The 27,526-nt window shown below is 43.7% G+C and overlaps 1 protein-coding gene across 3 annotated transcripts in view; it reads left to right on the top strand.

Moving 5' to 3' along the window:
- Positions 1–27,526, top strand: part of Znf592 (zinc finger protein 592) — a 49,076-nt gene that overhangs the window by 9,904 nt on the left and 11,646 nt on the right. Inside the window, exons 1-4 of one of the 3 annotated variants that reach the window (XM_051206577.1) lie at positions 6,659–6,677; positions 8,257–8,362; positions 18,229–20,476; positions 23,472–23,650. In XM_051206577.1, the coding sequence (XP_051062534.1) occupies positions 18,248–20,476; positions 23,472–23,650 (2,408 nt within the window). In that variant the 5' untranslated portion in view covers positions 6,659–6,677; positions 8,257–8,362; positions 18,229–18,247. Of the gene's footprint in view, positions 1–6,658; positions 6,678–8,256; positions 8,363–18,228; positions 20,477–23,471; positions 23,651–27,526 lie in introns of those variants that run through there. The other 2 variants (XM_051206576.1, XM_051206578.1) reach the window with 2 other exon arrangements.

Consider the following 27,526-nt stretch of genomic DNA (forward strand, 5'->3'; position numbering starts at 1 on the left):
CTGAATTTGTTGTGTAGCTTGAGTTTGGCTTTGAATTCCAGATTCTTCTGCTTCTACTTCTCAAGTGCTAGGATTATAGATTCCCTCACATGAACAGGAACAATCTATTGTGAAGCAAGGTCTGGCACACAGTAGGTGCCTAATATAGGAAATAATGCTACCATACTTGGCTAGAAACTTTGATGGCTATCAGATCCTGCAGTCCCTAACTTTTGAGCTACTTGTTTTTCAATACCAGGCCAATCTGGTCCTCTGTTGGTTGGTTAACATGTGTCTGACATTGGGTATGAGGACTTTCAAATAGAGGTGGAATTAGATTAACCTCATCCCTTTTTCCTTCCTTCCTTTCTTCCTTCCTTCCTCCCATCCACCCACCCACCCATCCATCCATCCATCCTTCCATCCTTCCATCCATCCATAAATGTTCACTTGAAAAAGTTTGAGAGCAATTTAAGGAGAAAATCTCTCTCTCTCTCTCTCTCTCTCTCTCTCTCTCTCTCTCTCTCCCCCTCCCCCTCCCTCCTTTCCTCCCTCCCTCCCTCCCCCTCCCAGACAAGGTTTCTCTGTGTAGCCCTGACTGACTTGGAACTCACTCTGTAAACCAGGCTGGCCTAGATCTCAGATATTTGCCTGTCTCTTCCTCCTGAGTTCTGGGATTAAAGGTATGAGCCACCTCCATCTGGCCAGATCTCTCTTAAAATATGGATGTGTCACCCCTTGCTCCAAGTTCTCTTATAGATTAAAAATCCAAGTCCTAGAAGCTGGAGCGATGGGACTCAGTGGTTAAGAGTATATATTGCTCTTACAGAGGACCAGCACCTATGGTGGTGGGTGGCTTACAAACATAACTTCAACTCCAGAGGATATGACACATTTTCTGGCTTCTTCAGGTACCTGAACACATATATGTGCACATACCAACACTTAATCTTAAAAGTTTAAGTCATTGCAGTGACCTCATCATCTACCTTCTGTCCGTCCATCCTGCTGATCCCGCTTCAGACTTTTCTGTTTTTCTCATTTGCCTAAAACTTCCTTTTTTTTTTTTTTTTTTTTTTTTTATTTATGTGGACTGCTCTTTCACTTGTTTCAGAACTGAGAATATATTCTCTCTAATTTCTGATTTGGGAGTTGGAACCCCAGTTGAGAAAGGGTTTCTGATTCTTTGTCATGAACCAGTGTCTCTTTTCTCAAGTTCATGACAGTCCTGTCGCCTCTGTCTCCTGGGTACTGGAATTACAATCATAAACTACCACACCAGGCATCTAACATGGAATGAGTCAATGTGTGTGCACACACATGTGTAGCATACATATTGTGCAAATGGGACGGGAGTACCATAGAGCCGGAGGATGAAAAGAAGGAAGAAGAGGTCCTTTGGAGGAGAATGAACACTGTTGGTAGTAGAGGTTGGGCATGATTTAGCCTGTGATGGCCTGCAGTCTTGTCACTTACTACTGTGTAGAGGGGAAGGCAGTGGTGAGGGGCTCTGGGGAGGTAAAGGAGCAGCTGCTGGATCTCAGCTCAGAAGACTTGGTCTAGGCCTGCATTTTAAATCTCCTGGAGAGCCTGGCCTTGGGTAAACCTTAGGCAGTAAGAAACTATTTTAGGTTTGGGTTGTTTGCATGTAGTAAGTCATGTAATGAAGTAAGTGTTTGAGGGGCATTGGTCTCAAGGAGTCACACAAACTGAACATAGAGGGAGAGACTAGAGGTGGTCAGGAATGAGACAACAGGGCAGAAGTCAACAGACATGGAAGGGAACAAACGGTGTCAATGAGACTTGATGATGGCAGGGTGACACTACTGTGTCATCACTGACAAAGACTTCCAGTGCACCAACCTTCAACATGGAGGTGGCTTCAAACAAGTTTCTGAAGCGGATGAAGTGAAGTAGGAGGCTGTCTCAGTGAATGGGTGGTGGTGAGTAGGGGTCACGTTCTTGTGGGTCACATTCCTGACTGGCTGTTTCCTCAGAGAAAAGCCTGTTGTATTGGTCTGCTGAGAGCAGTTTGCTTCAGTGTGGAGCACCCTTTATTGCATGGCTCTGTGGGCGCACTAGGGTGCTACCTGAAGTCCGTTTATTTGCCCTTCCACCTGTTTTCAGCTTCCCTTTCTGTCTATGATTTTGTTTCTAAGGACAGATTATCTGACTCACAAGCCCATTAAGGGGATTAAATTGACTAGAAATACTTATTTCTGTTTCATTAGGCTTCTACTTAGTTTTTTGGTCTTTTTTGATAGGGTCTCTGTATTGCAAGCTGCCCTCAAATTTGGAATCCTCCTGTCTCAAGCTCCTTGGTGCTGGCCAATGTGTGTGGCAAGTTATACGAGGTAGGCTATATCTCAGGCACAAAGCACTGGGAATATAGCAGAGAGCATGACAAAAATCTTCCTTTTATAGAGCTCATTCCCTAGGAATTTGGAGGCTTATAGTCAATAAACAGGGAAGTACTAAATATGAGAGGTGGTGAGAAGTAGATAAAGAAAAGTAAAGTAGGTATGGTGGGTAGGTGGCTTAGGGAGGGAGAGAGATTTCTTTTTCTGTTTTATACTGGGTATTGGTCTCCAATATACCAGGCAAAGTCCATACTACTGAGCTACATCTCCACCTCTGAGTTTCTTTTATTTTATTTCTAAAATTTTTATTGTTTTATGGTAGGGTATTTTGCCTGTGCATATGTTTATGCACTATATACAAGCCTAGTGCCTGCATAGGTGGCCTGAGGAGGGGATTGGATCTCCTGGAACTGGAGTTTACAGATAGGTGTGAGCTGCCATATTGGTGCTTGGAATTGAACCCAGGTCCTTTGGAAGAGCAGACAGTGCTCTTAATTACTGAGTCATGTCTTCAGTCCCTGGGCTTCTTATTTTAAATGGAGAAGTTGCGGCTGATGAGATGGCTCAGTGGGTAAAGGAGCTCATGGAGAAGCCCCATGACCCGACTTCCATTCCTGGGATCCACATGGGAAAGGGAGAGAGCTGACTCCTGGGAGTTGCTCCACTTATATACTGTGTGTTTGTGTGTGTGTGTGTGTGTGTGTGTGTGTGTGTGTGTGTGTGTGTGTGCGCGCGCGCACGTGCGTGTGTGTCCTCTCCCCCCACTAGTGCTCAAGCACACACAATAAAATTAGATTGGGTAAATAGATTAATGAATGAATGAATGAGAAATCAAGGCTAGCACTTTAGGAGGCTGAGGCAGAAGAAATGGAGACCAGCTTGGGCTATTAAAGAAAAATTATTTCAAAGTAAAATATAAGGAAATCAGAGAAGTATCATTGCTAAAAAGATCTTTGTAGCGATCTGAAGGTGAGAACTGGCTGTGCAAGTGGCTGAGGGAAGAGTGATCAGCATGGAGAAAGAAACAAAGGGAAAAACCCTGCAGGCCAGTGAGTTAAGGAGACAGGGAAGGTATGAGTGAGTGCAGAGGCCCACCCAGAGGCTGAGACAAGGGCTGACCTGGGGTCAGGTGTTGTGTTAGGTCCACTTCCTCTCCAGGTGTTTCCAGTGTTCATCCAGGGTGTGAATCACTGATTAAGGGTTAAATAAGCTTTCTCCAGCACAGGATGGAGATCCAGGGGTTAACTCCTGTGATGAGAAGGCCTTAGGCAGGGGCTTGTGGTCTTGCCAGGGATGCTGGGAACATTGCAGGCAACAAAAATTCTTTTCCATTTGCGTACTTTTTCTGATCTGAGTGCCTTGCCTCTCTAGGCCTCTGTTTCTTTATTTGTAGAGTGGCTTAAATTGAATGGGGTTCCTGGAAACTCCTTGGCTCTGACAGGCTTTTGTGTTTCTTATGTTGAAAAAAAAAGAAAAGAAAAGAAAAGAAAAGAAACAAAACAAAAAAACCTAATCTAGAAAAATATTCTAGAACAATGTTTTTTAATGTTGGTCTTACAACACACTAAGGTGTGTCATAATTATGACAAGAGCTACAGTGAATGTCTCAATACCAATTTGAAGGAAAATGTGTACTATGTCCAGTAGGATCCTGGAAGATGAGCATGCTGGGAAATGGGAAACTGACTACAACTTTCAGAGCTTTTAGTACAAGGGCATCTTGGTCTTTGGAAGCAGGCAGAAGCCTAGGTATCCTTTTTTGAGTATCAGTTATGGCTCTCCTACTGCTGAGTTTCTCATGAGGTGAGAGTAATGTGTTGTAAATGGTAAAGTTCTTACATCAAACCCAAAGTCTGTGATTTCAGTGGCTTGGGAGAAACAGCCAGCCTGGATTAGTAAAGCCTCAGGTCTGTTAGCTCCTCTGTGCAGCCAGACTGTTTATTGCACACCACTGACTCTGGTTCATAGGCCAGAGTCCCATGGCTGGAGGCACCAAGGTTCTCTTAGAGTGAATAGCCAGGTACATTCAGAACTTACTCACACTGGACAGTAGTCCTAATCCCTTACCTCTTCAGCTCTCAGCCTCTGGCTTTTGTCCTACTTTTGATGTTATAGTAGTTTTTGTTAGTTTATGTTTTGTTTGTTTGAGAGAGTATCTCATGTTGTGCAAGCAGGCTTTGAACTCTTGATCCTCTTGCTTCCATTCCTGGGGTGCTGGGATTTCAGGCATGGACCACCAAAACCTGGCCTAGTTTATGTTTTGAAATGTTAGGATCCAAACATGAAAAAGAAAAAGTTCAGAAAATTTAATCCGTGTCCCTTTCTGCAGAATTGGGGTGTCTTGTCCCCTTCCTTCAACATTTCCATTAATGTTATCTGTATCTCTCCTTAGAATCTAAAATAAGTGCTGACCTGTCAAAATTAAGATAAAGATGAAGTCAGGCTGGGAAATGCATGATTGAAGTGAGAAAGGTCAGAGGAGCTTAGATATTAGAGAAATAGCCAGGTATATTGGAGCACAACTTTAATCCCAGTGCTTGAGAGTCAGAGACAGGAGGATCTCTATGAGTTTGAGGTTAGCCTGGCTATATAGCAAGTTCAAGGTCAGCCAGAAAGAAAACAGAAAAAGAAAAGAGAGAGAGAGAAATGAACTCCCCCCTCTTCCTCTTCTAGACAGATGTGTTTTATTAAAAACAAAACAAAAGACCAACAGAAGCAATAAAACCCTTTAATAAGAAAATATGATTAAATTTGGCAGTAATTCAAGCTCTTAAACCTTTCAAGAAAGCTAACAGGATACCTGAAAGATGTACAGCCAGTTGCAGGTAGTTCTTTGGTTTCACACAAGCTTTCCTAATGATTATCACAACCTAACATTGTTTTTCAAAAATAGGTCTCAGTCTGGAAGGAGAGCTGGCTCAGCAGTTAAAAGCACTGGCTGCTCTTCTGAAGGACCAGGGTTTAATTTCTAGCACCCATATGTCAACTTGTAACTGTTTATAACTCAGTCCCAGGGGATCCAGTTTGTTCTCTTGTCCTCTAAGGACACCAAGTGTGCACATGGTGTACAGACATAAGTAGACAAAATACTCATACACATAGTTACATAAAAATAATTTAAAAATAGATCTCAAGGTATATGCATAGAAGAAAACAATTGAAGCTTCTTTCTCACCAGATAGGGTTTTTCTGTGTGGCCCTGGCTGTCCTGGAACTTACTTTATAAACCAGGCTGGCTTTGAACTCAATCTACCAGCCTCCACCTCCACAGTGTTAGAACTAAAGGCGAGCACCACGCCTGTCTAACAATATGATACGTAAAGAAGTTTAAGGGTGCCCCACGAGCTGAGCATGAAAATATGCAAATAATTTATAAAATAAGCTTTTTGATCCTAAAAAATGAAAATGGGGCAAGCTCACAGAAGGGTAATAGACCAAAGGAAGGCAACAGCAAGCACCCTAAACCTTCTCTTTGTGACACAGCTTCAGGGAGGCAGTATCATTTCCCAGCCCAGCCGATCAGCTCTCCATGGGGAGAATCTGCATATGGCTTGGTGTGCATAAAAGAAAGTAAAGGAACGCTGTCCTGCATTGTGTCCATTTCCTCCTTTTTCTTATTTTCTCCAGTTTCTCCAGTTTCCTTTGGGCTGTGGTAGTGCATACCTTTAGTCCCAGCACTCAGGAGGCAGAGGCAGGCGGATTTCTGTGAGTTTGAAGCCGGCCTTCGAGTGCCAGGATAGGCTCCAAAGCTACAGAGAAACCCTGTCTTGGAAAAATACAATACAATACAATACAATACAAAAAAAAAAAAAAAAAAAAAAAAAAACAAAACAAAAAAACAACCCAACAATAAATAAACACAAGTCAAGCTCCAAGGTTTGGAGTCATCAACTTCTATTGGAATATCACTTGGGAAATGAGAGCCTAGGAAAAGTAGGCTTTTTAATGAAGCACAACATCTATCTCCATGTATCACCAGGCCAATGACAGGACATTTTCCACCTTAAAACAAGATTTTTTTGTTTTGTTTTCTACTTTTTAAAAAGTTGTTTATTCTTTTCTTTTAACCAGAGTTCCATATAGCCCAGGCAGGCCTCGAACTCCTGATCCTCCTTTCTCTGTCTCAAGTGCGCCTCATTATATATGAAAGTGCTGGGATTAAAGGTGTGCACCACCAACACCTGGCTGACTTTTTACCTTTTTATTATTATTCATTTATTTCTTTTTGAGACAGGTTTTTTCCTGTGTGGCCCTGGCTGTCCTGAAACTCACTCTATAGTTGAGACTGGCCATAAACAGAGATCCGTCAACTTCTGCCTCCTGAGTGCTGGAATTAAGGTGTGTGCCACCACCACCCAGCTATTACTGTTTATTTATTTAGGCCTTTACACTTTATTTTATGTGTGTGAGTGTTTTGCTTACGTGTGTGTGTGTGTGTGTGTGTGTGTGTGTGTGTGTGTGTGTGTGTGTGTGTTTTCTTGGTTCCTGTAGAGGTCAGAGGGTGTCAGATCTGAAACAGGTACAGGCAGTTGTGAGCCACCGTGCTGGTGCTGTGAACCAAACCTCTGGAAGAGCAGCCAGTACTCTTAACCACTAAGCCAACTTCCCAGCCCCTTTTCTGTTTTGTTTTTTCGAGACAGGGTTTCACTGTTTAACTTTGGCTATCCTGGAACTCGGCTTTGTAGACCAGCCTGGCTTCCAACTCAGAGATTCTCCTGCCTCTGCCTCCCAAGTGCTGTGATTAAAGGTGTGAACCACTGCTGTCTGGCCCCTTTCCTGTCTTTAAACACAGGGTTTAGCTGGCTATGTAACCCCAGGCTGGTCTTCAACTTTACTGCCTTGGCCTTCTGAATACTGGGATTATAGGTACACTGTCACCCTGCTGTCCTCTTGTTGTTCTGAATACTAACAGACTGTTGACTATTTCAGAACACTAGCCAAGTAAATCTAAATCTTGGGGTAGTGGCCAAGCATTAGCAGTTTCCAAAGTACCCAAGGTAATCCTCAGGTTCAGCTATGGTTAAAAACCACTTAAGTAAGCCTGGAGATGGTGGCTCATCCCTTTAATCTCAGCACTCAGGAGGCAGAGGCAGGTGGTTCTCTGTGATTTTTGAGGCCAACCTGGTCTATGGACTGAGTTCCAGGACAGTTAGGATTGTTACACAGAAAAACCCCGTTTTGAAAAACCATAAAAAGCAAAACCAAAACCCAGCTCATTAAAGAAAGAATGCTCTGCCAGCTGTTGCCATCTCCTCTTTCACTCTCAAAGGGTTCAGTGCTTGCCTCCTCAGTCCTCTCCCTACCGCAGGTTCCCCAGCTTCCAGCTCCACTCCCTGTCCTGGTGAGCATCCTCGGCCTCAGTGGGCGGTGTCCTGAGCTCTGGACAGGGAACTGTGGACAAAACTTCTGTCCAAGTACTAACCAGGCCAACCCTGCTTAGCTTCCGAGATCACATGAGATTGGGCGCGTTCAGGGTGGTATGGTTATAGACGACTTCTGTCCTTTCTGAAATTCACTTCCTGTTGGTGATCTGGAAGGTGTGAGGGGAAGCCTGCCTGCCACCATGCTTGGCATAACATCACAAATATGACATTTGCTATGTGCTAGTTCTGTTTTACATATGGGAAACAGACACAAGTACAGATGCTCGCTCAAGGTTACATGGCTAGTTAGTTAGCTGTTAGTGGGATTTTATCCATCAGAGTCTGCTCTGAACCAACATGCTGGGCTAGGTAGAGGGGAGTGGGTCCAGGGTTGGAAGTTTCGCCTTTGTGGGGCCAGCTTTGAATTTAGAGGTTTTCTTTGGGAGCGTATCTATAATGGGGTGGTTGTTTCTAGTTTTCTTAAATGCTTTCCTTCCTTTAACATTTATCTTCAAACCCATTTAAAGGCTTTTTTTTTTTTTTTCTTTCCATAGGTGGTGATTGGACTCTAGACCATGTGCCTAGGTAGTTTTTCCTTTCTCCGCAGCTCTACTCTCCCAGCAGCGCTCACTACACCCTTCTTTTGAGAACCTCACTAAGGTATGATGTCTAGGTTGACCTGAGCTGGCTTTGAAAGTGCTGAGTTTTGCTACAAGAGGACTTTTATTGCTCGTTGTGTTTCATTTTGGTGGTTAAATACAACAAATCTCCTAATTTTAAATGTACAGTGGTATTAAGTACAATTGCAATTATGCAGCCATCAGCACCCAGTTCTATTCCATCAAACAACTCCCTGTCTATATCCCCTACATTCTTGGCAACCTTCATTCTATTTTCTATGGATTTGCCTGCTTTAAGGAGGTCATATAAATGGAACCATTCAGTATTTATCTTACTGTATCTGGCTTACACCACTAATGTCTCCAAGATTTGTTCATATTGTAGTGTGTCCAGATTTCCTTGTCTCCTCCCATTCCTTCCCTCCTTTCCTTTCTTCAGTCATATGAATAGAATACAAGACTTTATGTATGCTAGGCAAGCATTCTACCACTGAGCTATGTCCCTAGCCTCTATCCTTTTTCAGGCTGAGTAACATATTTTGTTCATCTGTTCATTCATTGGTAAATAGTTGGATTACCCTACCTTTGGGTATTGTAAATGTGGCTGCTATGAATGAATATGTAAATATTTTGAGGCCTTGCAGTATGTGTTGTGTGTTTGTTTATTTTGAGGCAAGGTCTTGCTCTGTAGTACAAGCTATCCTTGAGCTTGACTTTCCTGCTTCAGCCTCCTGCATTCCTATGTTTGGCTCATATACCTAGAAATGGACTCCTGGGCTCTTTTTAAATTTTTTAAAGGAATTTTCCATAGTGGCAATTTATTTATTTGTTTTTCAAGACAGGATTTCTGTGCCTAGTCCTGGCTGTCCTTGAACTCCCTCCATAGACCAGGCTGGCCCCAAACTCAGAGATCCCACCACTGCCGCTGATGAAAGGCATGTACCACCATCTCCAGTGGTAATGCCAGTTTATATTCCTAGCAATGCACAAGGCTTCCAGTTTTACACATTCTTACCAAGAGTTGTTATATTCTATTTGTTAATTATTATTATAAAACAATCTATTCTGATGGGTGTAACTACTAGGTTTATCTAGTTTGACCTATGGAGTCCACCATGCAAGGGACTATTTTCCTGAAACATAAATGTTGTAGAAAATAATTTGATTAGTCAGGTGGTGGTGGCGCACATCTTTAATCCCAGCATTCTGGAGTCAGAGGCAGGTGGAGGTGGATCTCTTTGAATACAATGCTAGCCTAGTCTGTAAAGCTAGCTCCAGAACAAGCAAAACAAACAAACAAAGAAAAACTTTACTCAGTTAACAGTTCGTGGCCAACTGTGTTTCATTTGTGTGCTCTCCCTGTTCTCTTTCTCTTGTTCTTTGTTATTTTGAGACAAACCCCATGTATCATATTATAATTGTAAGTATTGCAGTATATTTCTTTAAAAAATAAAGAAGATGGGGCTGGATTGATGGCTTGGTGGTTAAGAGCACTAGCTGCTCTTCCAGAGGTCCTGAATTCAATTCACCCACATGGTGGCTCACAACCATCTGTAATGAGATCTGATGCTCTTCTGTCAGGCAGGCATACATGCAGACAGAACACTGTATACATAATAAACAAATCTTTAAAAAAAAATAAAAAATAAGGGCAGTCAGGCATGGTGGTGCTCTTTTAAGTCCCAGCTACACAGAGAAACCCTGTCTTGAAAATCAGAAAAATGGAGTGGGGGAAAGGGACTGGAGAGGTGATTAAAAGCACTGGCTGCTCTTCCAGAGGACACAGCTTCCAACTACCAGCACCCACAGCTCACAACTGTCTGTAACTCCAGTTCCAGGGGATATGGTACCCTTACACAAACATGTATGCAGGTAAAACATCAATGGATATAAGATAAAGATAAATAAGAAAAACAAAACAAACCCCCAAAAGATAAGGCTTTTTGTTTTGCATTGTTTTATTTTTTGCAAAAGGGTTTCACTATCTTACTCAGGCTAGCTTCAAACTCCTGGGCTCAAGTAATCTTCCTGCCTCAGCTTCCAGAGTAGCTGGGACCAGAGGGTTCATATGTATGCATCCCACTAACAAAAGGACCCTGCCCATTCTATTTGTCAGATGATAGAAAGTTACATAGTGATGTACCATTGGACATCATAGTGCTGTACCATTGGGCATACTCTCTGTTATTCCCTTATATCAATAGTTCTCAACCTTCTAATGCTGTGACCCTTTACCCTCATGTTGTGGTGACCCCAATCATAAGATTATTTTCATTGCTACTTCATAACTGTAATTTTGCTACTGTTATGGATTGTAATGTAAATATTTGGTATGTGACTCCTGTGAAAGGGGTCAGGACCCATAGGTTGAGAACCGCTTTCTTAGCTCAACAGCAACATTACAGTGGGCACACTGATACATAAACTGACTGGATGTTGAGTCTGGAGCCATGATGGGTTGGTTGTTGGTTAGAGGCTGCCTTAGCTGGGGTCATTGTCCTGCAGATTAGAGTAGAGGCTGACTGCCCGTAGGGCTGAGCAGTTATGGTCAGAGGCCATCTAGATCACTGGAGAGAAGAGAGGTAACTGAGGGAGGCAGGGAAGAAGGAGGAAATATACATGGTTGATAGCAATTGGAGTAGGGAATAGAAGAGGATGGGAAAGGGAAGAGTGCCCTAAGTTCCTAATCTTCTGGTTTGATTGACAGTGGTGTGAAGTGATAGTCATTCAGTGGAGACACACTTCTAATTTGGGTTCTCATTGTTTTCTGCTGTTGCAGTGAGCCATAGTTCCTGGTCAGCTAGCCATGAGTTCACGTGGATGAACCACCCATATGGTATAGTGTCTAGTGTGACCAATCGATGATGCTTAGTGGGTTACTTTGTCTGTTTTCTGTCACTATAAGAGAAATACCACAGAGTGAGGCATATATAAGCAGTGGTTTATTTGGCTTATAGTTCTGGAGGCTGAGCATTCTCCGTGTCTGTTGAGGGCCTTTGTGCTGTATAAGATGAACTAGTAGGAATGTGTGTAAGACAGAAACCCACTATTGCCTTTATCCTTTCATGAGAGCTGAATCCTTATGGCCTAGTCTCCTCTCAAGAGCCCTACCCCAGATTACATGTATTCCCAGCCCTTAGGAGGAAGAAGGAGGATTGGGAAAAAGTCATCTTTGGCTATATGAGACATCGTATCACCTGAAACCCACAGGAAGAAAAATCAAGTCCTACCCCTTAATGCTGTCACTATGGTCATAAAATTTCTCTGAGTTGTAAAGGAAACATTCAAACCAGGTAAGTAGGCTAGGTATCTTGCATTATTTATTTATTTATTTATTTATTTATTTATTTTTGAGACAGTGTCTCATGTAGCCCAAGCTGGCCTTAAATTTCTGAGTATTTACTGCTTCCATCCCCGAGTGATGGGGATATAGACATGCACTTCTGCATCAGAGTTACATTAAAAAACAAAACAAAACACTTACTTATTAATTAGTACATATGCACTTGCCATGGTGTGTGTGTGTGTGTGTGTGTGTGTGTGTGTGTGTGTGTGTGAGAGAGAGAATAATTTTGGGGAGTGGGTTCTTTTCACCACGTGGGTCCAGAGGGTCAAACTCAGGTTGTCAGGCTTGGCAGTCTTCACCCATGGCACTGTCTTAACAACCCCCAGGCTTATATTTTTAATTTACATTTTCAATGTAAAATGAATGAGTTCTTTGAGGCATAATCCCATTGGAGGCTGAGGAACCTCTGCATGTGTCAGGATGTCTGAGAAAAGCCTCTTGTTTCACTAGAGCCTACTCCTGTGGCAGCCACAGAGCTCCCCGAGGCTGGCGGTATGTCCTCCTGTTCTCGCAACATTTCAGCTTGTGAATCTTTGTGGCTTTTGTTTGCATTGGTAGATGAGATAAGTAAGAGGGAGCTTTAGAACCATCAAACAATGATGCCAGAGATGGGACCATTGGTCCTGTATGGAATGGCTACCGTCTCCTCTCAGGAGTAGAGGTTTGGTTGCCAACAAGTCTGAGATTATTGGATTCTTGCTTTTTTTTTGAAGAGTCCTTACTACCAAGACATGATGTGTTTACAAAGTTCAGTGGGAGGGACTCTTTAAAGTGGTATGTGAGCAAGGGTTACTGTCTCCTTTTCTCTCAAGTGTCTGCCTTCTATTCTCACAAATGGAGTGCCTAGGTAGTGCTGAGATCTGTTTGCAAGTAAGGCAAGGTAAAATAACTGTAGACTACAAAGTATCAGATTTTATCTATAACCTTAGCTCTTTGACTTTGTTGTCTAGTCCTAGTTTCTGCTTCTTAGTCGACTTTATAGTCTGTATAATTCCTACCCCCTCCAATTCTATTCTGTTTTCTTTTCAATTTTTATTTTTATTTTATGTGTATGGGTGTTCTTGTTTGTATGTGCATATGTATACTATGTGTGTGCCTGGTACCCTCAGAGACCAGAAAAAAGTGTTTTATCTCCTGGAACTAGAGTTACAGATAGGTGTTAGCTAGCCTTGGTCAAATGTGAGTCAAACCTGGTTCCTCTGGAAGAGAAGCCAGTGTCCTTAACCACTGAGCATCTCTTTAGCCCCCGTTCCATTTTCTTGTACATAGCAGTTTTATTGTGGGAAAACTCACCATGCAGTATCTTTACAATATATAATTTAGTGGGATTTGGTATGTTCATAGAGTTGTATCCCTTTATGATTCAGGATCAACCTGTGCCTTCCTCCTGGGTCCTAACTCCTAGTTCTTACAGCTAGCCTCTCATCTCCAGTGGCTTCTCAAGGATCTCATGCTCAGACAGATGTCCTTGTTCTTGGGATGTTGGCCAATAGGTGTTTGTTTGTTTTTCGAGACAGGGTTTCTATGTGTAACAGTACTGGCTGTCCTGGAACTCACTTTGTAGACCATGCTGGCCTCAAACTCAATGAGACCCTCCTGCCTCTGCCTGCCAGGTGCTGGGACTAAAGGAGTGCCCCACCACTGCCTGGCTGTTGTTTCATTATTAAAATATTCAGATTTAACCAGTTTCTGTATGGCTTCAGGAATCTTAGACAAGGGCAACTTCAGATAGACCCTATTCTACTCACAAGACCTATCACCCCTTAAGGCCTTTCTTTATGAGAGTCTCAGGGGCTGGGGTTATAGGCAAGTGTATGTTCAGTATGTATAGTGACCTGTGTTTGGTTTCTAGTCCCCAGAACAAGTCTTAAAAACTACACAGAAACATGTTGCATATTTGCCAAATACTGGGTTGGTAATATATTTACTTGGGAATCTATGACTGTTCTTGAATAATCTCAGCTTTGAACAAATGATTTTTGTGAGATTCTTTTTATTTTTATTTTAAATGCATTGGTGTTTTGCCTGAATGTATGTCTGTGTGAGGGTGTCAGAACAGACCGTTGTGAACTGTCATGTGGGTGCTGGGAATTGAACCCTGTCCTTTGAAAGAGTAGTTAATGCTTTCACCACTAAACCATCTCTCCAGCCCCGATCTTGTGAGATTCTAATGGTGGATCACCTTCCGGTAAACACTTAGGGTTTGTAAACAAATAAGGAAATGGATGGTAATATTTGTTTAGTGATCATAAGTGCTGTGAAAAAAAAGTAAGGCAGAATAAAGAGCTGGACACTAGGAATGGGGTGAACATGGAGAGCACCCACCTAAATTAAAGATTTGTAGGACACGAGGAAGTGAGCCCACAGTTAATGTAGAACAGGAACCTTCTTGTCTCTCTGTGTATCCCAGGCTGGTCTCCAACTCAGCCTCCAAAATTATGGGATTATATAGGTATTTGTCAAGTGGGCAATGACTTGTAAGTCAGAGAGAGCAGGAAATGTACAGGTTCTGAGGCAGGAGTATTCCCATAATGCTTGAGGAATGGTAAGGAGATTTATGGGTGCCATGACAGACTTGATAAGAGGGAATCATCTTATAGGAAAGACATGCCAGTGAGATGCAGCAGGCTGTGTGGGCTGCAAGAAAGACGAGCTTATTCAGGATGAGACAAGATGGTGCTGGAGCCGGATGAGAGGGGGGCCATTGTGTGACTTAACATATTCAAAACAGTATTTGGCTGTTATGTTGACCGTGGCTATTACAGGCCAGGCCAAAATCTAGGAGAGCTGTTGCTGGTGAGAGTGGCTGGATTTGGATGTATCTTGAAAGTATAGTGCATGGTATTTGCTTGTGGGTTAGGTGGAAGGCATGAAGGAAAGAAAAAATTTGGCCTCACACCTGGAAGGATGGATAGCAGTGTCACTGAGGAAGGATGAGTGTGAGAGGAAATTACAAGTTGCTATTAGATCTATTAGATGTGAGGTGTCTTTTAGAAATCCAAGTCTAGTAGTGCTAATTAATAATTTAGTGAGTTCTTACTGAAGGCTTGTAAAGGCAGGAAAGCAAACGCTTTACTGAAAGCAACTGTAATGGTAGAGTTATGCCATGAGGGAGAATAAGTAAAACAAAGGGAACTAGGGTGACTTCTGAAGGAATCCCATGCCCTCACTGTGCCTTCAGCAACAGGTCTGAGCTCCAGGGTAGGATTTGAGCCTTGAGCTTTGTGTCTCCATGAGCATCAACTTTTGTAACCTGTATTTTCCATGTGTAAAATCAAGAGGTTTGGCCAGAACAATTCTAAAAACAACAGGAAGCATTGACCCAGCCCTATTGAGTCAGTTGCTGTGCCTGGATACTGAGCATATGTTTAGTTACTTGCATGCTGTTGTTACTACTACTATTATTTTACATGTATTACATTGTATTTCTTTGTGTGTATATGTGCACACATGCCATGGTACAAATATGGAAGGCAGAGAACACTTGGAGGACTTGTTTCTCACCTTTCACTGTAGTTCACAAAACAACAGCACAGAGATTTACTATTAATTATGAAAGTTCGGTCTATAGCTTCTGCTTGTCCCTAACTAGTTCTTGTAACTCAAATTAACCCTTATTTTTTGATCTATGTTCTTTTATGCGGCTCGGTTACCTTTACTCTGTACTGCCCATCCTGCTTCCTTTGAATCTCGGCTGGTGACTCTGCCTTTTTCCTCTACTAGTCCTCTCTGACCCCAGAAGTCCCACCAAACCTCTTCTTGCCTAGCTAATAGCCTTTCAGCTCTTTCTTAAACCAATCACAATGACACATCTTCATACAGTGTAAAGGAATATTCTGCAGCATGCGACCAATTCTCAGCTTTAGTGATTGGTGCCTTTTCCTGCTCAGTTGTTTTGTTGGCCCCTGGCACTTGGAAGTCACCAGACATAATTTTGGAGGTCTTCTTCTTACATCCTGTGTACAGTCTGTGCCTGCCATAGAACAGCTGTTTCTTATCTACCTTTCTAAGGCTGAGACTCCTTAGGCTGTTTTTCTTTTTTCTTTCTTTTTTGTTTTTTTCTTTTCTTTTTTTTTTTTTTAATTGCTTGAATAGCAGGTGTCTCATGGACACTCACTCAGAACATGTGTGATTTTTGGGTCACTTGACCTATAATATAAGCAAGTCTAGATTATGTCCAGGAGAGTTGTGATATGTATATGCAAGGGTCTGTTTTTCTGCATTAGGAGGCAGTACTTATGTAGGAATTTATTAGATGTGTATAACTTTGCCCAGTTGTTGTAGCCTTGTATGTTCAAGAACACAAGTCCTTAAGGCTAGTTTAATTTTACATTTTTAACGAAGTCTAACAGCATAGTGAGGAGAAAGCCAGTTTCTTTGTTTGTTTGTTTGTTTGTTGCTTTTGTTTTTCAAGACAGGGCTTCTCTCTGTAGCCTTGGTTGTCCTGGCACTTGCTCTGTAGACCAGGTTGGCCTCGAACTCACAGAGATCCTCATGCCCCTTCCTCCTGAGTGCTGGGACTAAAGGCGTGCGGCACCACTGCCTGTGGCCCCTGTCATTTTCTGGTGGAGGACACTGAGCTCCAGCAAATGGTTCACTATCAACCACTGCTCCCCCTCTAGCACATGCTTTCCCAGCACTGCAGAGGGACCAATCTGTTGTCCCTTTCTTCAGCTTTCTTCCCCTAGGCATGGGAAGGCAGGAAGAAAGGGAGGGACCCTTTGGAACAGGGGTCCTGAAGGCATTTCCTCATGTGCTGCCCTGCACATTGGAATGCCTATATCTAACTGCCGGTTGTTGATGGACTCCAACACCTAGTCCAGGAGACAAACATTGGTTCTGTTTAAAACCTTAGTCTTATTCCACTGGGGCAGTCTGCCTGCCTATGGTTAAATAGCTGGTATTTTACTTTGCCGTTATCCAACCATAACTGGATATCTTCCCACTGGGGGAGAGTATGCTTTTCTCCTTTCTGTGAGGACTCCTAGGTAGGGAGCTATTTTTTGTTGAGTGTTTGGGGTATGGGTGGTTATGATGTGAGAAATGGTGGTAAGAGAAACACTTTCATCCTTCCATCTTCTTCTCTTATGGTTCTAATTCTCCTTTTTTTCCCTCTTTAAATTTTAGAAAAGCAATTTATTAGTCTAACAAGTGTTTACAGAAATAACTTGCTCGTAATTTCATCACCATAAATAGCTCCAATAGATACTTAATGTTATAATATATTATTATCATGATGTGATAATACTTTTGTACTAGTCTTTAAAATTAACAAGTAGTTTTCTGTGTTTTGTAGATTATTGCCTTCTTTTTGGAGTACATAATGTTAGATGTTTAACTATTCCCCATTCTTAGGTGCTTACTGTAGGCCTTGAATTTCCTGTTTAAGAAAGGATGACCTTGACCTTATGACCTTCCAGCTTCCACCTCCAGAGTGCTTGGTTTATAAATATTCTCCACCCACATGGTTCGCACCCCCTCATACTCTATTTGGTGCTGGAATCAGACTGACAAAGTCCTTTTTTGGACGCTAGCACCCAGCTGGAGAGATCCACTCCCTCAGCCTCAAGGTTAATTCTTAAGACTACAGACATTGATATCTCTATGTGATATTTTCTTTTTTTATTTCATTGTCTTTATTAAGAAGGCTAGAGAGATGGCTCAGCAGTTAAGAGCACTTGTTCTTGCAGAGGGTCCCAGTTGATTCCTAGCACCCACGTAGTGGCTTACAACTCTCCATAATGGGATTCTGTGTACTTACATAGGCGCTAGGCTCACACATGGTGCACAGATGTACATGTGAGCAAAACACATATACATTTGAAAGACGTTAAAAAGAGATTTCAGTAGAAGAGTCAGCAGCAGCAGCAGCAGCCAGGCATGGTGGTGCGCACCTTTGATTCCACCATTTGAGAGACGGAGGCAGGTGGATCTCTGTGAGTTAGAGGAAAGCCTGGTTTACACACTGAGTTCCAGGACATCCAGGGATATATAATGAGTCTCTGTTTAAAAAATCAGAAGGAGAAGAAATCATGGAAGAGGGAGGGAAGGGGAGGAAGAAAATACATATGAATATGAATTATACATGCTGCAAAGATCCCTGGAGACCCTGGCAGTGGTTGCAGAAGACTCTAGGCACCATTTGTTCCTCATATTTGTGTGTGTGAACTATGTGAGCCACCCAGAGTGTGAACATATGCCAGTGAGATATAGGTAATGAGGGCAGAGGTAATGGGGAGGCCTGAGGGGTGTGTGGCTCAACTGGATAGGAGGGCATCTTCCCTCTGTTATGGTCACATTGGTCCAAGTATTGAGGTCAACACTTTCCAGGCAAGCTTGTCACTATCTACAAGCTTCTCTTTTTAGACTCCCCTACCTTTCAGCAGTCTAGAAATCTCTTAGGGTGAAGCTCAGGTATGTGACTTCCTCCTGTAGAAGGTAGAGTCTGCAGAGGCCGGCTAGCTGTGTGTATGGGTTAGTGATGAATATTCAGTAAGATGATGTGGGATGGTCAGTGCAGCCCTGGTGGTCACTGATTCTGTTCTTTGTTTCTCTTACAGCTCTTGTTAGCATCCAGCCATGGGGGATATGAAAACCCCAGATTTTGATGACCTTCTGGCTGCCTTTGACATCCCAGATCCGACAAGTCTTGATGCCAAGGAGGCCATCCAGACACCCAGTGAGGAGAATGAGAGTCCCTTGAAGTCTTCAGGCATGTGTATGGATGAGAGTGTGTCCTTGTCTCACTCAGGATCAGCCCCAGATGTGCCGGCCGTGAGTGTCATTGTCAAGAACACCAGTCGTCAAGAGTCATTTGAAGCAGAGAAAGACCACATTGCTCCTAGTCTCCTACACAATGGATTTCGGGGTTCAGACCTGCCTCCAGACACCCACCATGGTGGGAAGTTTGATTCTACTTTCATAAATGGAGACAGTGCTAGGAGTTTCACAAGCAAGCTAGAGACTTCCAAGTCTGAGCCATTACCTACCTTCAACCAGTTCAGCCCGATCTCTAGCCCAGAACCTGAGGATCCTGTCAAAGATAATGGGTTTGGGATAAAGCCCAAGCACTCTGATAGTTATTTCCCACCTCCTCCTGGGTGTGGGGCTGTGGGGGGCCCAGTCTTGGAAGCTCTGGGTAAGTTCCCGGTCCCAGAGCTACACATGTTTGATCACTTTTGTAAGAAAGAACCCAAACCAGAACCCTTGCCTTTAGAGAGCCAGCAGGAGCATGAGCGGGGTGGGCCAAAGGTGGCAGGGCCGCCCAAAGATCTGGATTCCAGTCGGTTCTTTGGGGAAGCTTTAGAATTCAATAGTCACTCCAACAACAGTATCGGAGAACCCAAGAAGCTTGCCCCAGAGCTTAGTGCTTGCTCCTCTGTGCCCCCTAGGCAGCGCTTGAAACCAGCCCATTCCAAACTATCCTCTTGTGTTGCCGCCTTGGTGGCCCTACAGGCCAAAAGGGTGGCCAGTGTCACCAAGGAAGACCAGCCTAGTCACACAAAGGATTCCTCAGGGCCCATTAAAGAGGGTTCTAAAAGCAGCCCCAAAATGCCCAAGTCACCAAAGAGTCCCCGGAGCCCTCTGGAGGCCACTAGAAAAAGTATCAAGCCATCAGACAGCCCTCGGAGCATCTGCAGTGACAGTAGCAGCAAAGGGTCCCCCTCTGTGGCTGCCAGCTCCCCACCAGCAATTCCCAAAGTCAGAATCAAAACCATTAAGACGTCATCAGGGGAAATCAAACGGACTGTTACAAGGATCCTGCCAGACCCTGATGATCCCAGTAAGTCCCCTGTTGAGTCACCGCTAGGGAGCACCATTGCTGAGGCCCCAAGTGAGGTGCCAGGGGATGAGGGCACAGCCCTGCCTATGGAAGAGCACTTTTCTGAGGCAGGCATAAATTCAGGGAGCCCCCAGGGGGACAGAAAAGGGGATGAGAGCATGATGAAGGCTAGTGACTCGTCTTCTCCCTGCCGCATCCCTGGGTCCCGGGCCCCAAAAGGAGCTTCCCTGAACTCACAGGCAAGCAAGAAGCAACAGAGCACAGCACTTCAGGCATCAACCCTGGCCCCTGCCAGCCTATTGCCCAAAGCTGTGCACTTGGCCAACTTGAACCTGGTCCCCCACAGTGTTGCCGCATCTGTGACTGCCAAGTCCTCAGCACAGAGACGGAGCCAGCCTCAGGTCACGCAAATGACAGTGCCTCTGGTTCATCAGGTGAAAAAGGCCGCCCCTCTAATCGTGGAGGTCTTCAACAAGGTCCTCCACAGCTCTAATCCTGTGCCCCTCTATGCGCCAAATCTCAGCCCACCTGCAGACAGCAGAATCCATGTGCCGGCCAGTGGATACTGCTGCCTGGAGTGTGGAGACGCGTTTGCCTTAGAGAAGAGCCTGAGCCAGCATTACAGCCGGCGGAGCGTCCACATCGAGGTGCTGTGCACGCTGTGCTCCAAGACGCTGCTCTTCTTCAACAAGTGCAGCCTGCTGCGGCACGCCCGTGACCACAAGAGCAAGGGACTAGTCATGCAGTGTTCTCAGCTACTTGTGAAGCCCATCTCTGCGGACCAGATGTTTGTAACGGCTCCTGTGAACTCCACAGCACCAGCGACCCCAGCCGCTTCTTCCTCCCCCAAACCCAGCCCCTCTTCAGGCAATGCCAGCTCTGCAATCCCAGCCTTGCCACTTTACCCAGATCCAGTGAGGCTCATCCGGTATGGAACCAAATGTCCTGAATGTCACAAGCAGATGCGAGACTATATGGTTCTGGCTGCACATTTCCAGAGGACAACAGAGGAAACTGAGGGGCTGGTAGGTAGACCGTTACTATGTTGGTTGTTGGGCCTCAGGCTCATACAGGTTCCATGACAGGGACTGGAGAACGCCCATTAATGTGGGAGCAGTGGTAGAATCTTTGTGGAAAGGGAGGATAAACATAGGATAAGATTAAAGCCTGGCTACCTTAGTGGGTAGAGCATGACACTCTTAATCTCAGGGTCATGGGTTTGTGCCCCACGTTGGGCGCCAAACTGTAAAAGGAGTTCTTACTTGGCCTTTATAATAAAAACCTGGAGTCAGATAAAGAGGAAAATGCTGAGAGATCAGAGAGAAGAAGGAGCAAGCCACAGCCACACCTTACCTCTTCAGCATCTCAGCAGACAAGAGTTCTTGAGTTCCTATTTCTCCCTGCTTATATCTTCTCTTCTCCAAGCTATCTCACTTCCTGTCTATCTGTACAGACCTCCACCTCTATGGTTAGCTAGAGACAAGCTCCATTCTCTGACTTTCAGACAGACTTTATTTGTACAAGCAAAATGTCACCACAAATCTTAAAGACTTAGAAGAGGACATCTGGTTAGTGTCTCATCTGAATATATAGTGCTTGGTTTTAATTTGGAAAGACATCCTACCCATACCTTTGGGGAAAGCCTGCAGATCTAGCAAGTTATTTAGTGAGGGGTGGTGACATATGCTTATCATTCCAGTACTTACAAGGCTAAGGCAGGAGGATCATGAGTTTGAGGCCAGTCTGGGTTATAGCAAGACTCTGTCTTATCAAATAAAAACAAAGCAGTATCTTTATGGACATATCCCATGTTCCACTCCCAGTCAGACTGGCAGTTGTTTGACCCAAAATCAGGCCTGTTAGGGCTTGGCTTGGGTGGTCTCTTTCTGGCCTCTAGCAGATAGCATGTGCCCAAAGAACCTGAGGATAGGGGTGGGTGAATCACTGCCTTGTCCCTTAGTCTGTTTTCTAAGAACTATGTCTTTAAGCCATTCTACCCCTCATAGACAGGGCTGTTGAGCACAGCCTCTTTGGAGACAGGGCCAGAGACAAGGCTGAGGTAAAAGAAGAGTAGGTAGGCATGTAGGCCCCATGCAGAGACTTTGTAGGTGTCTGTCTTTTAGCCATATTCTCCCAGCTCTAGAAAAGGAGTTGAGCTTTTCTGCTTGTTCTGATTCCCAGTTAGAGGTGGTGAGGTATGTGGTTTGTTTTGAAAGGTACTTGGTGCTGTACTCTTAGTGCCCTTGATATTGCTAGCAGATTCTGTCAAGAAGGTAGCCTCGAGTTGTGTTTATACATAGTTATAATCCCAACATGTTGGAGCTGGAGGCAGGAGGGCCAATGTTGTAAGACTATATCTTTAAAAAACAGAAAGGACTCCAGATTGGACTGTGTGTGTTTATTTGTCCATGTGCAAGCATGCACATGCATGCAGATTACAAAGAACATAATAAAGTTTCTTCTTATTTCCTTGTGACAGGGTCTTTTTGAATCGGAGGCTCACCATTTTGCTTAGGTTGGCTGGCCAACAAGCTTCCAGGATCTGCCTATTACCACCCCTCAACACTGGGGTTGCATTCGTGCACAGCCATACACAGCATTTTTACACAGGTGCTGGGGAGTCTAGTCTAACTCAGGCCCTCATGCCTGCACAGCAAGTGCTCTTTCCCATTGAACTATCTCTTCCAACCTTTTTACTGTGCTTCCCTTAGCCAGGGTGTGTATATTAGTTTGCTTTCTGTTGCATAACAAAGATTATAATCACTGGCTAGAGAAATGGCTCAATGATTAAGAGCATTTGTTGTTCTTGTAGAGGACCCAGGTTTGATACCTGGCACCTACATGTTGGCTCACAAACACCCATAACTGCAATTTCAGAGGATTTGACACACTTCTCTAATGTCCAGAGACACAGGCTTACACATTGTACACATACATATATGTACATGTGGGCAGAATACTCGTACATGTAAAAATAAAATAAATCTTGAAAAAAAAAAAAGCCCAGGTGTGTTTATATACATCTTTGGTCCCAGCACTGGGGAGGTGGAGGCAGATGGATCTCTAGCCTGGTCTACCTGAACTGGGACTTGCTGTGTCAGTCATTAATTAAGAAAATGCCCTATATTCTTGCCTATAGCCATCTGATGGGGGGCATTTGCCCAATTGAGGTTTTTCTTCCCAGATAAGTCTTGCTTGTGTCAGGTTGACAGAGGAACAGCTAGGACACAGGGCTGCAGAGACCTACTAGGAGAACAGAGAGCTCTTTACATTCCAGTCCAGCCCGGGTCACTGTGCCAGGCTCTGTACTGCTCAGGGGATGCTAGCGGGGGGAGTCACAACTTTCTCTATAACTATGCTGTCTTTACACCTAGTAAAATTGGTAACATTCTTTAGTATTACACTATACAAATCTACATTCAAGCTTTCCTAATTACATTTAAAAAAAAATCTTACAATGGGCTTTTTTATTGCTTATTTATTTTGAAAGCCTCTACCTCTCACATACTAGGAATACAGTAATGCCCCTGCCATATCTATCTTTTTAACAAACACCTGGTTTCCTTAAGTAACCCAGACTAGCCTCAAACTCATGACCTCCTGCCAGGTGCTAACCAAAGTCACAGATGTATGCCACCATGTTTGCCTTACTTGTTTGCTAGCTTGCTTGTTTGATTTTGTTTGTTTGTGTTTATAATGCAGGGTTTCTAGTGTAGAACTTCAAGCATGCATGACTAGCATTCTATCTCTGAGCTATATCCCTGGCCTGTATCCTATTCCGGCCACATACAAATCACGTATAACATTGGTCTATTTTCTTCTTTTTTTTCGTTATTTTTGGTTTTGTTGAAACAGGGTATCACTCAATATGTAACCACAGTGGTTCTGGAATTTGTAGCAACCCTTCTACCTCAACCTCCCAAGTTCTGGGATTCTAGGCATTAACTGCCTGGCTGTTGACAGTACATTTTCCCACTCCACCCGACCTGTGTCATTTGCTTTCTTGGTGTTTCTTCCTAGACTTGCCAGGTATGCCAGATGCTGCTGCCAAATCAATGTAGTTTCTGTGCACACCAACGGATTCATGCACACAAGTCTCCCTACTGCTGCCCGGAGTGTGGTGTCCTCTGTCGCTCTGCCTACTTCCAGACTCATGTAAAGGAGAATTGCCTGCACTATGCTCGAAAAGTGGGCTACAGGTGGGTGTTCCGTAGCTCACTGTCCTGGTATTGCTCAATGGCAAGTCCTTTGCCAGGCTGAAATTTGTTTTATACTGAGATTTGGTTTTTAAGAACCCAGTGTGTTGTGTGTATGTGTGTATTGGGGAAGGGGATTCTGGTGAATGGTTCATTGTTACCCACTGATGAGTCTAATGACCTGAGTTTGATACACTTTACTGACATAGTAGGAGAGAAACAACTCCTATGACCTACACACACACACACACACACACACACACACAGCATGTTAGCTGGTGGGCATGAGTTGTAGCTGAGTTGGTAGAGTGCTTGTCTAGCATGTTTGAAAGGCCTGGATTTGATCCCTAGCACCATATAAAAAAACTGGGCATGGTCACACAGGCCTGTTATTCCAGCTCTTACGAGTTGGAGACAGAAAGATCAGGAGTTCAAGGTGAGCCTGGGCTATCTGAGACCCTGCCTCAAAAAACAAACAAAAGCAATGTTGATTGGTGGGTGGATAGATGTTTTGCTTTATAGAGGAAAGGAAGGACAAGAGAGAGAAATTAGTTATTAAAAAGTTAAATATTAAATATTAAACCAGGTGCAGTGGTACACTCTTGTAATTCTGGAATTTGGGAGGTAGGTAGAGGTAGCCTTTGGTAACTCATGGTAACCCTTGGATTCTTAGCAAGTTTAAGTCTAGCCAAGAGCACAAGAGACCATTTCTTGATCTACAATAGCATGGCTGGGAAGATGGTCCAGTATCAAAGTACTTGCCATATAAGTGAGGACTGGAGTCTGGATCCCCAGAACCTGTACAAAAGCCAGGCAGGAGTCCCAGCATTTAGGAAGCAGGGACAGCAGATCGCAGGGCAGGCATCTTTGGTTCAGTGAAAGACCCTGCCTCAAAAAATAAAGTGAAGAATGAGGGAGGAAGAGATCCAATATCAACCTTGTGTCACTACACACAACTGTACATATGTGTGCGCTCACACAGATAAGTCTGTATACACACATATCACACGCGAAAAATAAGTTTAAAAACCCTCGAAACACAAAAATCAAATTAAATATTAGAATAAATGGCCTTGAAGGGGAAGTGTATATTTAGTTTGTCAATTTGTCTAACTCCTTCCTTCTTGTTTTGTTTTTGTTTTTTTCTTTATTTCTTTTTTGCCTGACTTATTTTGTATGTCTGGTTGACCTAAAATTGCACCCCTCTTTCCTTTGCACATACATACACTCACATGTATACACATATGTACATATGCATGTATACATATGTAACAACAAACCACAGCTGGCATTTTCTTTGATTTTTTTTTTTTTTTTTTTTTTTTTTTTGAGACAGGGTCTCATATTGGCCTGGACCTTTTTTATATGTTACACAAGCTAGCTTCAAATTGACAGCCACCTTCCCTTGGCCTCCAAAATGCGGGGGTTACAAGTGACACACTCATGCCTAGCTTGTCAGCTTGGTTTTTAAAAGTATATATATATATATATATATATATATATATATATATATATATATATATTTAGTGGAGCATGGAGGCATGTGCTTATAACCTCCAATATCAGGAAGTAAAGACATGAAGGATAAGAGGAATTAAAAGCCAGGAGCTGGAGGAATGGGGTAGTAGTTAAGAGCTATGGCAGGTCTTCCAGAGGACTTGGATTCAGTTGTCACACCAACTTGGCAGCTAGCAGCTATCTGTGCCTCTATTCCCATGGGATCTGATGCCCTCTTTTGGTTTCCACAAGTACTGGATACACATGGTGCATAGTTATATGCACAAACAACTCCCCCATACATATAAAATAAAAATTAATAAACCTTATTTTATTTTTTTCTTGGCTGTACCTTGGCTTTTTTCTTTTTCTTTTTTGTTATTATTATTATTTTTTATTTTTATTTTACATGTTGATCCCAGTTCTGTCTCCCTCCCTTTTACCCTCTCTTCCCCCTCACCACCCTCTCCTCCCCTCCCCCACCCCAATTCCACATGTAGGGCAATGCCATCCAGGTGGGGTCATGTAGGTCTGTCAGGTCATTTAAAGTAGGGACTTGGACTTCTCTCCTGTCTCTAGGTTAAGGCAGTATCCCTCCATGGGGGATGTGTTCACAAGGTCCTTTTGTGTACCAGGTATATATCCTGGTTCCACTGTTTGAGGTCCCTTAGACTGCTCAGTCCTTCTAGCTGAGATCCTTATTAAGGGTCTGAGTCAGTCCCATGCTGGATTCCCAGCTCATTAGCTCCTCCTTGTTCAGGTCAGATGTCTCTATGTAATAAACCTTATTTTAAAAAAAAGTTTAAGCTGGGTGGTGTGGGGCACACCTTTAGTCCCAGCACTCAGGAGGCAAGAGGCAGGCAGATCTCTGTGAGTTTGAGATCCGCCTGGTCTACAGAGCTAGTTTTAGGCCAGCCTCTAACCGTGTCTCAACCCCCCACTCCCCAAAAGACAAACGTTTAAGGCTGGGCAGTGGTGGCACACTGGGGAGGCAGAACCAGGCATATCTCTATGAGTTCCAGGACAACATGAGTGAGTTACAGGACAGCCAGGGTTACATAGGGAAAACCTGTCTTAGCGGGGGGAAAAAATAGTTCAGGTTAAAGGCACTTACTGTTTTTACAGAGGACCTGAGTTCTGTTCCCTATATGCACATCACAACTACCCATAACTAAAGCTATAGGGATTTGGTGCCATCTTTTAGCTTTGTGGGCATGCATACATGAGGCATACACATAGATGTACATATGCACACGTAAGCAAAAAAAAAAAAAAAAAACAAACAAAAGGAGGTCTTAAGGTTAGCCTGAGTTACATTGATAGTGTTTTTCAAAATCACACACACACATTATAACTCAGAATGGAATGAATGGTCAGGGAACTTTCCTAGTTACTGTTCTATTGCTGTGATGAAACACCATGACCAAGGCAACTTATAGAAGAAGCTTAGAGTGAGCCATCAAGTCAGGGAGTGTGGTGGCGGGCAGACTCAGCTACTGGATCAGTAGTGAGAGCTCATGTCTGATCTGCAAATTGCAGGCAGAAAGAGAGATTGGACCTGACATGGGCTTTTTTGTTTGGTTTGGTTTTTGTTTTGTTTTGTTTTGGTTGGTTGGTTGGTTGGTTTTTGAGACAGCCTTGGCTGACCTGGAACCCACTTTGTAGACCAGGCTGGCCTCGAACTCACAGAGATCCACCTCCCTTTGCCTCCCAGGTGCTGGGATTACTGGGATCAAAGGTATGCGCCACCACGACCTGGCCTGGCATGGACTTTTAAAAATTCAAAGCTCACCCCTAGTGACACATATCTAACAAGGCTATATCTACTCCAACAAGGCCACACCTCCTAATCCTTCCCAAACAGTTCTACTAACTGGGGGAACTAAACATTCAGACAGCCTGTGGTGGCTATTCTCATTCAAATCACCACAGGCATTTTCGGAGGTTTTCAAGCAGAAGGGTATATATGTCGAGGTAGAGATAGGGAGACTAGCGAACACAAAAGAGATTACCAGGGTTGTGAGCAGTTGTGTGGAAAAGGTATGTGAATATGACCTGGGGGAATGGTAAGAAATGAGCTGGGGAGGTGGCAGGGCCAGGCTAGGCTACACCTATGTTCATTGACAAACTTGAGGACTTTAGCCAGGGTAGTGAAGAGCTGCAGAAAGGCTTACATCAAGCATGTGGTCTGGCTCGTCAGACTTTTGGGTAAAAGTTATATTCATTCATTCTTGTGGAGATCAGAGAACAACTTGTAAGAATCAGTTCACTTCTACTATGTGGGTCCTGGGAATTGCCCTCTCTAAGAGACAGCTCAGCAGTTAAGAGCACATACTGCTTTTGTAGAGGACCTGAGTTTGGTTCCCAACATCCATACTGAGC

Source organism: Phodopus roborovskii, unplaced genomic scaffold (assembly GCF_943737965.1).
Source record: "Phodopus roborovskii unplaced genomic scaffold, PHOROB, whole genome shotgun sequence".
Lineage (NCBI taxonomy): Eukaryota > Metazoa > Chordata > Mammalia > Rodentia > Cricetidae > Phodopus > Phodopus roborovskii.